The sequence below is a fragment of the Pelophylax lessonae genome, assembly GCF_965119305.1.
Source record: "Pelophylax lessonae genome assembly, chromosome: 7".
Taxonomy (NCBI): domain Eukaryota; kingdom Metazoa; phylum Chordata; class Amphibia; order Anura; family Ranidae; genus Pelophylax; species Pelophylax lessonae.
The window spans coordinates 201,377,966-201,390,596 of NC_138774.1; the positions used below are offsets into that span (position 1 = coordinate 201,377,966).

The 12,631-nt window shown below is 47.1% G+C and overlaps 1 protein-coding gene across 1 annotated transcript in view; it reads right to left on the reverse strand.

Moving 5' to 3' along the window:
* LRSAM1 (leucine rich repeat and sterile alpha motif containing 1) overlaps nt 1-12,631 on the reverse strand; it is a 116,824-nt gene that overhangs the window by 68,394 nt on the left and 35,799 nt on the right. The window contains exons 5-6 of the mRNA XM_082263002.1: nt 7,795-7,872; nt 503-571 (exon numbers count right to left, since the gene is read on the reverse strand). Of these exons, the coding sequence (XP_082119128.1) occupies nt 503-571; nt 7,795-7,872 (147 nt within the window). The remainder of the gene's footprint in view (nt 1-502; nt 572-7,794; nt 7,873-12,631) is intronic.

Consider the following 12,631-nt stretch of genomic DNA (forward strand, 5'->3'; position numbering starts at 1 on the left):
GTAACACAGTGCCTATTTGCAAAAAAAATGGCCTGGTCATTAAGGGGGTAAAACCTTCCGGAGCGGAAGTGGTTAAACTTCCCCACAGCTTTATCCCTGACCTGTCTGGTGTATTCCTTGGCCTTCATGATGCTGTTTGTTCACAAACGTTCTCCAACAAACCTCTGAGGGCTTCACAGAACAGCTGTATTTATACGAGGATTAAATTACACACGGGTGAACTCTATTTATTAAATAGGTGACTTCTAAAGGCAATCGGTTCCACTAGATTTTAGTTAGGGGTATCAGAGTAAAGGGGGCTGAATACAAATACACGCCACACTTTTCAGATATTTACGTTTTTGGTTGTGACAAAATGTGGAAAATTTCAAAAGGTATGAATAGTTTTTCAAAGGCACTGCATATGAAGCTAAATGGTACAGTGTAGATATATGTTACCCCGGTTGTCCCCATACTCCATGGGAGCATGGCCCGTTATTCAAACTTTTAGTATCTTCTTTACCCGTAAAGATGTAAGCTGTCCAATGTCAGCAGGAAGAGATGAAATCTGGTTGTCATGGAGGTCAAGAACCTAAAATGAAACAAAGAGTTTTGCATGAGTAACACAAACAAGCAGGGACTTAAATTATTTTTTTAGTGCAAGCAAAACGAACAACCTTCTGAAACCAAGGTGGATGTTGCCGCAATAGAGGACCTTAGGTCTTTGACAGCTTGAAGCTGGGCAAGACTTTGGCAGCCCCCTTAGGACTGGGGAAGCCCAAAAAGAAGAGGGTACCTACCCTCGAAACGCATCAGTCATTGAAATCGTCTTACCTATCCTGAGATTGGCGTAGTGGACCAGAGTGTGCGGGTCATTGTGGATATCGATGAGCTTGATATCATGTGCTGTTTGTGAGTAGGGATGGGCAAATGGTTTGGCCCAAGCATGAGTTCGGGCCGAACATTTGCCTGTTCGGCCATTCGCCAAACACCCGAATTTGCAAGGTGTTTGCCCCGACGAATATCCTGCAATGCACCAAGCGCTGCACAGTGCATTATGTGCCCTGATAGGGCAAAGCTTTGTGCTGGTTGTTAAGGAGCAGGGCCAGGAAGCCGGTCGTGGCAACCTTAACAACCGATGAGTCATCGGCTGTCAATGGGTTTCCCCGTTGACAGCTGAACAGTAAAAAAATATAGAAAAAAAACAGCATGGGGTTCCTCCCAGTCCATACTAGGTCCAGGGTACCCAACTCCAAAATTGAAAAAAAAAAATAAATGGCGGGGGGGGGGGGGGGAGGGGTCCCCCCCAAAATCCATACCAGACCCTTATGGGATATGCAGTGTGGCAGTTCAGGAAAGGGGGAGGGACGATCACGCCCCCCCCCGCAAACCATACCAGGCCAAATGCCCTCACCCCCCCAACTCTGCCCCCCAACCCCAATGCATCTTGTAGGGTCTCTTCCCTACAACCTCGGGCTGTGGATGTGGGGGTCTGCAGGTGGGGGGCATATCGGAATCTGAAAGCCTCCTTTAACAAGGGAACCCCCAGATTCTGGCCCCCCACCATGTGAATGTGTATCGGGTACATAGTACCCCTACCCATTCACCAAAAAAGTGTCAAAAAGTAATAAACACAAGAGACAAGATTTTGACAATTCCTTTATTAAAAAATATTTAAAAAAAGCGCCCCTCTATGTAAATTTATCGTCAATCACACCGCCCGCTGCATCGTCGCTGACCCAAAAAAAAAAAAAAAAAAAAAGATCCCGCCTCCTGGGAGGCCTTCCGCTGAATGCCTCCTCTACGCTTTGACATTTCTTATATAGGTAAGGGGTGGGGCCACCTGGCCATGTCACCTGGTGGCATCGCCACTTCTGGCATCATGCCCAGCATGCACCAGTCCGTGATATCAGAAGGGGGCGGTGCCATGGTGTGATGTAGCCAGATGGCTCCACCCCTTACCTATATAAGAAATGTCAACGCGCAGAGAAGGCATTCAGCGGGAGGCCTCCCAGGAGGTGGGAGCATTTTAGATTTTTTTGGTCGGTGATGCGGCAGGCTGTGTGATTGACAATGAATTAACATCGAGGAACACAATTTTTTTATTTTTTAGTAAAAGAATTGTCAAAAACGTGTCTCTTGTGTTTATTACTTTTTGACACTTTTTTGGTGAATGGGTAGGGGTGAATATTCATTCACATGGGGGGGGACATGGGGTCTGGGGGGGATCGGGGGAGTATCCATTTAAAGAGGGCTTCCAGACTCCGATAAGCCCCCCCGCCTGCAGTCCTCCACAACCACAACCCAGGGCATGTGGCCTGGTATGGTTCAGGGGGGATAAGGGTCTGCTATGGATTTTGGGGGGGACCCCACGGCATTTTTTTTTAAATTTTGGCGTAGGGTTCCCCTCCACATCCATATCAGACCCTTCTGGGGGGCACCCCACGTCGGTTTCTTCTTTATTTTCTCAATAACTGGTTGCCGGCAATTATAACCCCGAGTCATTTTCAATATGATTTGCCTCGTTTTTTTTTTCTTTAGAAATTGAATTTTTGCTGCATTTCTTTGCATGCTACAGATGCGCCACTTTACAGGCACATTAAGGGAACCCTCCAGGCACGATATTTAAAGGAATTTTTCATTTATATTTAAGCATAATTAAATTCACTGCTCCTGAAAAAGAACAACCGTTTAAAAAAAAAAAAAAAAATGTTTTTATACATGTCCCCTAGGGCAATACCCAGACCCCCATACCCCTTTTATGGCCAATTACCTGAATTTAAGCTTTTAAAATGGCCACTTGACTTTTCCTGTTCGGATCCCATAGACTTCAATAGGGTTCGTCGTTCGGGTTAGAACATTTCCCCTGTTCGGAGTACTGCTGCGAACCGAGCAGGGGGGGGGGGGGTGTTTGGCCCATGTCTATTTGTGAGTACACATCTGTTTAATTTCTTCAATAAACAAGAGTTTTTAAGGTAATGCGCAAGGCTGGTGTGCCCTCTGTTTATGCTTTTTTAGAATTTATTTAGTGTCCGCAACTAGCAGAAAATCTTTAGGATTTTCATCATGCTGCTCCTATTCTATGGAACTTCTTTTCACATATTAGGCTTTCTCCATCCTCAAATACCATAGCCTTGATCTGCGAAATTCTCTCTCACCAGATGATCTTCTCTTATGTCCCTCATAACTAAAACACAACTGCTAAGGCCATAACACCCTCATTGTATGAGTCTCCCTTCTGTAATTTCTTTAAAGCATTTTCTCATTACTATGGTTTCTTTTAGGAGTATCACATTTATGTATGAATATATATAGCTTTATGTGTACGAGTCTGAAAACCAGAGTTTTTGTCTTAGGTGTAGTTTCATAAAATTGAGGCACACAATTATTTTTAGCACCAAAGCCATTGCTTTTTTTTGGATAGTGCAGGGGTTGTTAGGGGGTTTCCTTTTACTTCTTGTCCTTAGGATGCAACACTAAATGCATGGATAGAAGCGGAGAATTAATTAAGTTATCTGCACAAAAATCTGCATCCCAATTAAGTTACCTGCTTGTATTGCATGCCCTTAATTTATGTATTCTGTGATGTCTGACTCAACCGATGTGAACATACAAAACGACTGACCTCCCACCTCTAAGGATCTGCACAACATTTCGCACACAAAAATTGGGATTTTGGACCTACTGGAAAATCCTTTTCTCTGATGTTTATTAAAGATACAGCTCCTGATCTTCTTAACCATTGGATTATACTGCCCCCTACAGGAGTAGGACACTAGGCGGAAAAAAAAAGTCCGGCTACGCCTATGGGCAGTCCCAGGGCATATACTCTCTCTGCTATAGGTTCTCCGTTTTGATACAAGCAGTGTCAGAAGAATTACAACTTCACAGAGGGGTGGGTGCTGTATCCATCACTATACATCAGAGAAATGGATTTTACGGCAAGTCGAAAATCCCATTTTCTCTTTTGTTCATTGACGGACACAGCTCCTGATCTTCCTAAAGATTGGGACATCCCAAAGCAGTGTAAAACATGAGGGGTAGGAATAGCGAAAAAGAAATTCCCAAGGCTAAACTATAGCGCAACCAGGTAAACAGGAGTTCATCCAAAAAAAACTGGACCCCACCTGAAAAACAATACACTCAAAGAGGACCAGGTCCTCTAAACAAAAGCCTGCTAAACTTTGCGGCCAAAGGAAGCATCCGCAGATGCCAACACATCCACTTTCTAGAACTTTGTGAAAGTGTGCATCGATGACCAGGTGGCCACCTTGCAAACCTGCGTCACTAACACTTGATAACGGAAGGCCCAGGAGGCACTGAGCGCCCAAGTAGAATGCACCTTGACAGGGAAAGGAGGAACCTGACCCTTGATGGAATAGTCCCGAACCACCGTCTGTCTGATCCATGTGGAAATGGTCGCAGAGGAAGCGGACAACTCTCATCCGTGAACACAAATAGTCTGATTTCCTAAAAGACTCCGAAGTTGCCAGGTACACCCTAACCGCCCGGACCACAACCAAAGCATGCAAAGCAATTTCATTCGGATGTTTTGGGCTTGGACACAGGGAAGGCAACACAATGTCTTTCAGAGACAACCTTTGGATGGAACGACGGACAGAGGCGAAGAACCACCTTATATCTGTGAACTATCAAGGTAAAGGACAGGGTAACACCGCCAATTCCGACACCCTGCGCACAGAAGTAAAAGCCACCAAAAAAGGTCACTTTCTGGGACGTCGTAAGCAGGTGAATCTCCTGAAGATTCTCAAAGGGAGGCTTCTGTAGGACTGAGAGCACCAAATTGAGGTCCCAAGGCGGTAAAGGAGATCGCACTGGAGAAGTCAAGTGCCAAACTCCCTGAAGAAAAGTATGCACCAGGGAGTGTGTGGCCATGAGCCCCTGATAATACTCAAGGCCAGTTTCTGCTCAACCCCTCCCCGTTGGTCAAGATCCGAGCAACCGAAAACGAACGGGGATGAACCCCAAGAGACTCACACCACGCAATGTACGTCTTCCACGTACAATGGTAGATCTTCCTAGAAGTAGATTTCCTAGCTTTTAATAGCATTGGAATCACTGACTCAGATAAACCTCTATCCATCGGCACCTGGCGTTCAACAGCCAAGCCGTCAAAGCCAGCAACTTTAAAGCAGGATAGAAGATTGGTCCTTTGGACAGCAGATCCTCCCGGAGAGGAAGCTTCCAAGGAACGTTGGCGACCAGATCGGCACACTAAGCCCAGTGAGGCCAGTCCGGGGCCACTAAGATGACTGCAGTCTCTTCTGCCTCGATACCGTGTAGAAGTCTTGGCAGAAGCTTAAGAGGAGGAAAGGCGTAAATCAGATGATACTGACCCCACAGGGTCACCAGCGTGTCTATAGCGTCCGCCAGAGTATTCCGTTATCAAGCCACAAACCTCTGCACCTTTCTGTTGAGCCAGGACAACAACAGATCCACCTCGGGAATGCCCGACCGGAGACACAACTGATAAAACCCCTCCAGATGAAGGGAACACTCCCCTTGGTCAAACGCCTGCCGACAGGTAATTCACCTGACAGTTTTCCACCCCTGGAATATGTATGGCTGAGAGGGCTGGAATGAACCTTTCTGCCCACCTTAGAATATCGGCTACCTCCAGAGCCGCCAGGACACTTCTTGTGCCCCCTTGGTGATTGACATAAGCCACGGCCGTGGCATTGCCTGATTAAATGCGCACTCGACATCCCTGAAGACGATCCGTCCAATGGTCCAGGCACAGTCTGATTGCTCAGAGTTCTAAGACACTAATCGTAGTCTGGACTCTTCCAGTGTCAAGATCCCCTGAGCAGAATTTTTGCAGGGGACGCTTTCCCAGCTGGACAGGCTGGCATCCGTGGTGACAACTGTCCAATACAAGGAGAAGCGCCGGAGACTGAAGCCACTGTATCAGGGACTCTTTCATTCCCCCGATTAGCCGGATCTGATTGTGCAGAGACTGCATAGTCGTCCCATTTGGCCAAAATCCCCCTTTACAGGGGACTCGTATGGAACTGTGAAAACGGAACCGCCTCGAAGATAGACACCATCGGGCCCAGCACCCGCATGCAAGTCTGGTGGGATGACCATCTGCTGGACAGCAGGAGATGAATCGCAGCCTGCAGTTTCTGGAATTTATCCAGAGGAAAGAGCACTCTGACTAAGGCCAAATTCAGATTTAGACCCAGATAGTCCAACTTGTGAACGGAACCAGAGCAAACTTCTGAAAACTCAGAATCCAGCCAAACTCCCGCAGAGTTCATATGGTGTCCTTGATGTCGATGTCGATAGAGGCAAGAAAATCCCCCTGATGCAGGAATGCCACCACCGTGCGAATAGACTCCACTCTGAACTTCTGCACCCGCACAAAGCAGTTCAGCACCTTGAGGTCCAGGATTGGACCCACCTTGCCTTCCTTCCTGGGAACTGTAAACAGGTTTGAATAAAAACCCTGAAAACATTCAGATTTCGGAACCGGGACAATCACCCCTTGAAGTAACAGGTCTTGTACCGCCCCAAAACAGACCCTGTAAGCGGTCCGGGGGCAGGCGCAAGTTGAGAGGAAAGAACCTTGCCGGGGGGTAAGAGCGAAACTGGATTTTGTAGCCTGGTTCAGGAAAAACTACCAAAAATGTCACCCAACTCCCAATACAGGTGAGGGCGCACCTTCATGCTGAAGGAGCCTTGTCCACAGGTCTGCATTAGCCCGCTATCGACTTGCCAGACCAAGTTCGCTTGGATCCACCAGAGGAGGCCCTGAAGGGCTTTAAACCCTTGTCAGTCGCCCCTGAGGGACAAAAAAACTTCTTATGAGCTGAGAAGGATGGCCCACGTCTGCAACGAGGGTCCTTGCCCTTAGTAGCCTGCGGAAGAAAGGTACTCTACCCACCTGTGAGCACCTCAATGAGGTCATCCAGGGTAGCTTCAAAAAGGCGATCTCCTTGAAAAGGAAGATCAGTCAAGGCCTTCTTGGAAGTCTGCTCCGCACACCAGCATTTGAGCCGAAAAATACGCTGAGGGACCACTGCTGAAATCCCCCATCGCCAGCACAGCACCCTACCCCACCCCAGGCGGTGGACCAGGCCACCCCACAGCCCCAGCGTCAGGAAAGGAGGGGGGAAGAGGGGGGGGGCAGAAATGACTCAGAGACCACCAGACCGCTGAAGGGTGTGCTTAACGAGAATGAGGGGAAGCCAGGGGTCCGACCGTCCCATGGAGGGGCCCACGTCCACCCCAAAAACCTCCAGGGGGGAGAGGGGGGACAGTCAATTACCATACAAGGAACCAGGCAGGCACAGCTCCAGACAGAACCTCCTCTCCAATGAAATGGGGGGGCTGTCAGCCAGGAGGAGCGCTGCGACAAGACCCATTCGTATGCGACCACTCAAGGCGTTGAACTCGCAGGCCAGCCCCCATCTGGTGGGGCTATGTCGTGACCGATCTAGCGTGGAGCTGAGGTTGGCGCGCGCTTGCTGGCCAGACTGGGGTTGACTGTTGATCTCACAGGAAAAAAAAACAGGAGAAAAAAAATTATATCTAAAAGAAAAAATTGCCAGGAATAGAGATCCCAGCAAGGAACTATGTCCTTAATTCTGACTAGGCAGAAAATAACTACCTATAGCAGAGCGGGAGTATACCCCCCTGGGACTGCCCACAGGCGTAACCAGACTTTTTTCCCCGCTTAGTGTCCTACTCCTGTAGGGGGCAGTATAACCAATGGTTATGAAGATCAGGAGAAGTGTCCGTCAATGAACAAAAGAGAAACACTGATTTTGTAGACTGAAAATATACACTTACCTTAAGGGTTGCTAGATCATGAATTTGGCATGACTTGGGCACTAACTGAGTAAAAAGGTTGCTGTGAAGAATCAAAACCTGCGATAACAAATGAATTAAAATTTAAATTACACAACGGAACTGCTCACCATAAAAGTACATTTGAGGGTTAATTTACTAAAGCAGTAGGGCATGTTTACTTACAAAATTGCTTGTTGAGCTTGGTAAATAAGGTGCTATAAAAAGGTAAAAATGTTTTATACCTTAATGCATTCTCTGCATGAAGGTAATAAAAAAAATAAAAAAAAAAAACCTTCAGAAATTGCTCCCACCAGTCCCCGGTTTAACACTTACTTGAGCCTTATCTCGATCCAGCGCTGTGCCTGTCTGCAGCTGCTCTTCTCCCCTCTCTCTATCACAGGAAACTGTGAGCCATTGGTTCCTGCTGCTGTCAGTCAAGTCCTGTGAGGAGGGAGCAGGGGTGGGTCTGAGCCACACTGTGTGTATATATAGACGTCCACAGGATCAAGCCCACATGAGTGCCCCCATAGCAAGCAGCCTGCAATGGGGAAACTTGAAGAAGAGGAGGAGCCAAAACGCCAGCAGGGGACTCCAGAAGAGGAGATTCAGGGCTGCTCTGTGCCAAACTATTGCAGAGAGCAGGTAAGTATACAATCGCTATAAGCTGAGTTCACTACTCATAGCTTACTTCCAGTCTAGCCCACAACATTCAGTCCAACATTCAGGGGTATAGGTATGGCACTAGAAAAGTAGACTGAGAAAAGCCTGATCTGGATAGCTGCCATAAGGAAGTACTGTAGTTCCGGTATGGTGACGTCAGCCGGACAGGCGCTGCTTGCGGGAAAAAACCAAGAGCCAGGGTGGAACACAAACTATCTTGTTGCCATGACTACATGTTTCACGCCATGCGCTTTATCAAGTCATGGAAAGGAATGGCAACTGGAGGATTTAAAGATAGGAGAAGGGGCGAGGCTGTGAATGCAAACCGTGAAACTTTTAAAGTGGTTGTAAACCCTCTCTCCAAAGTTGTACCTATAGGCAAGCCTTTAATAAGGCTTACCTATAGGTACTGTAAATATCTCCTAAACTTGCACCGTTTAGGAGATATTTACTTTTGATGCAGCCGATGACATCATTGGCGCATGCGCTCTGAAGGAACGGCCACCCGTGCCGTTCCTTCAGAGCCCTGTGCTGTAAACGGCGGCTCCCGCGTGGGAGTGATGTAATCGCGCCTCTGGCCAATCAGATGGCTGGAGGACGCCATCTGATTGGCCAGACGCCATAATGAGCTAGTATGCGATATCCTCCCCCATACAGGCACTCCAGGAGCACCTGGAATGAGTTTATTGCTTTGAGCTGCCATATGGAGACTATCCTAAAGCGGAGTTCCACTCAAAAGTGGAACTTCCACTTTAAGTGGTCCTGACCCCCTGACATGCCACATTTGGCATGTCATTTTTTTTTTGGGGGGTGTGGGTACCTAGTTTTGACAAGTACCCGCTCCCACTTCCGCTCAGGCCGCCTAGGTGGCTCGGGCGGAAGTACTCCCCTCCCCCTCCCTCCCTGCAATCTTCTGGGACACGTCACAGGTCCCAGAAGATTGCCTGTCTATTCAGGATGCGCAGCGCGACTCGCGCATGCGCAGTGTGCTCCCAGCTGTGGAGCAATAAGCTGTCACAGCCGGGTGCCCATACTAGCGACGTCGGCATCACGGGGAGGAGACGGAGAGATCCGAGGCTCCCCCCAGCCACATCACTGGACCGTGGGACAGATGAGTATGTGTTTACTAAAAGCCAGCAGCTACACTTTTTGTAGCTGCAGACTTTTGATAAACACAAAAGCCAGTGGAACTCCACTTTAAGCAGCTGTATACAAGGAATCCTGATTGGAGAGAAAAAAATGCTAGAAAACAAAATGGGGACTTCTCCCAGCAGAGCTGAAGAAAAGACATCCATCCTCCTAGGACACTAGCAAAATAACTGAGGCGTGTTGGAAGCAGGAGGGGTTATCCTGGGTTAGCATGCATTTTTTTTTTTTTTCCCCCAGGTTCCTGATCCTTCTATTTTATATGCAGCACCTGACAGTGATTGACTTTCTGTTTCATTCAAGTTACAAGAGAGAAAGTTAGTGTGTGTCTAAGACGTCAAACTCTCACCCTCTACTTGTGCAGCTCACTCACTGCTTTTACTAAAAGTCTGTGCTGAGATAGAGGTAAAATTTAGGAAATCCCCATGGCTGCTGGATGTTTTGTTTTTTTGTGTTGCAACATTTGAGCTGAATATAGGAGTGTTACAGAAAAGGCGGACAAATTCCAAAACATCTCCTTTACTGATCCATAAAATCAGATATACAGGAGATGAGCGAAGACTTCTAACAGGTTTTACACATGCAGGTGCTTAGTCAGTGATGATAGGATTGTATAAGCAGGCCCTCCCAGATAGTGGTCATTTTCAGAAACTGACTGCAATGCTCTTTTTTTAGAATAATTAAGTAAAACAAAGCAAAACCTGAAACTTACTTTGAGAAAAATGCTTTTTTTCCTCGGCCAAACTGAAGGTATACTTTATCTTTCCTCAATTGTGTGGCCGAAATGGTTGTTCATATACAGTGGCAAGATAAAGTATGTGAACGCCTTGGATTTAACGGACTTTCTGTCGTAATTTGCAATGAAATGTGATCGGAGATCCATGTCAACAATATTAACAAGACAAACACAAAGGGAAGTTCTGCTTTCATCCTCCCCCCCCCCCTCCTCTTTAACAATTGGCCCTTTTTTTGGGGGGGGGGACGGAACGGGTATCTGGTTTTGACAGGTACCTGCTTCCACTTTGTCGGATTGCCGTGACGATTATAGTTGCCCCCTCATCCCTTTAAAATCCAACATGTATTAAATACACAGATTCTGTGGGTGATTAAAGCGGTAGTAAAGCTCGCTTTGTGATTTTTTTACCTACAGGTAAGTCTATAATAAGGCTTATCTGTAGGTAAAATGAATATCTTCTAAAACCTAATCACCCTGGTGACATCACCGGCTTATGTGCTATGAATGTCCAGTATACCTTGTCTGAACATCACAGCTTTGTGCCAGGACGGAGGTCTCCTACACACATGCGCGGGAGTGACATCATTGCGGCTCCATCCAATTCTCACCGATCCGTCCATTCACTCCGTCCATGTCAGCTGTCTCAGTGGTGACAGCAAGCTGCTGGAGGGCTTTGTTCTAAGGTAAGTATTTCATAGTGTGCTAAGTGTGTTTTTTTTTTTAACCAGCCACGGTTTACAACCGTTTTAAGGTGGTAATTATTCTCACTTAGTACCTTATCTGCATTAAATTAACCTGGGTAATGAACATGTGTTTGGTTTTAAAAGGATGAGGTGGCAACCCTAGCGACAATCCGAGCAGAAGTTCACCCACCCTGCAGGAGCGCGCAAACCTAGAAGAAAGACCTGGGGAAGATATCGGCTCTCTCAGCAGTGACAGCGCACCGCTGGAGGACTTCACTCTAAGGTAAGTATTTCATAGTGTGTTTTTTAACCAGCCACAGTTTACAACCTTTTTAAAGGGGGTAATTAACCACTTCAATACAGGGCACTTTCGCCCCCTTCCTGCCCAGGCCAATTTTCAGCTTTTAGAGCTGTTGCAGTTTGAATGACAATTGCGCAGTCATGCAACACTGTAATAGATAACCAAATTTATGTCATTTTTTTCCCCCATAAATACAGCTTTCTTTTGGTGGTATTTGATCACCGCAAGGTTTTTTCTTTTTTGCTAAACAAATAAAAAAAGACCGAAAAGTTTGAAAAAAAAAAAAAGAAAAAAAGGTATTTTGTTTAGGTTATAAAATTTTGTAAATAAATAAATACGTTTTTTTCCTGCACTGATGAGGCCGCACTGACAGGCTCTGATGAGGAGGCACTGATATGCAGCACTGATGGGTACTAATAGGTAGCATTGATATGCAGCATTGGTGGGCACTGATAGGTGGCACTAATGGGCACTGATAGGTGGCACTGATTGGCACTAATAGGCGGCACTAATAGGCAGCACTGGTGGGCGGCACTGATAGACAGCAATGATGGGCAGCATTAATGAGGAGGGCACTGACGGGCTCCCTGAACACTGATTGGCATCCCTGGTGGCATGGGTGGCCATCCCTGGTGGCAATGGGTAGGCATCCGTGGTGGCAATGGGTAGGCATCCGTGGTGGCAATGGGTGGGCAATCCCGGGTGGGCAATCCCTAGTGACTCTAGTGGCATCCCCCAAGGTACTGCACTGATAACCAATGCTCTGATTACCAGCACAGACCCCCCCCCCCGTCATTGGCTCTCCTCTACTCGCGCCTGTCAAGTGCGAACTGAGGAAAGCCAATCGACTGCACTTCCTATTTACTATGTGATTTACTAGGTGACCAGCTGTGATTGGACACAGCTGATCACATGGTAAAGAGCCTACGTCATAGGCTCTTTACTGGGATCGGAGATGCGGTGAGTCAGAGTGACACACCGCACCACCGATCGCCACTCTGCGGGCCTCCCTGCTGGACGTCATATGATGGCCAGTCAGGATAGAGCAACCACTTTGCGCCGTCATTTTGCAATATAAGGGGCGGGAAGTGGTTTCTTCGTTGCCTTTTCTGCATTAACCACTTAAGCCCCGGAAGGTTTTACTCCCTTAAAGGCTATTTTTTGCGATTCCGCACTGCGCTGTTTTAACTGACGATTTCGCGGACGTGCGACACTGTACCCATATACAATTGATGTCCTTTTTTTCCCACAAATATAGCTTTCTTTTGGTGGTATTTGATCACCTCTGTAGTTTTTCGTTTTTGCACTATA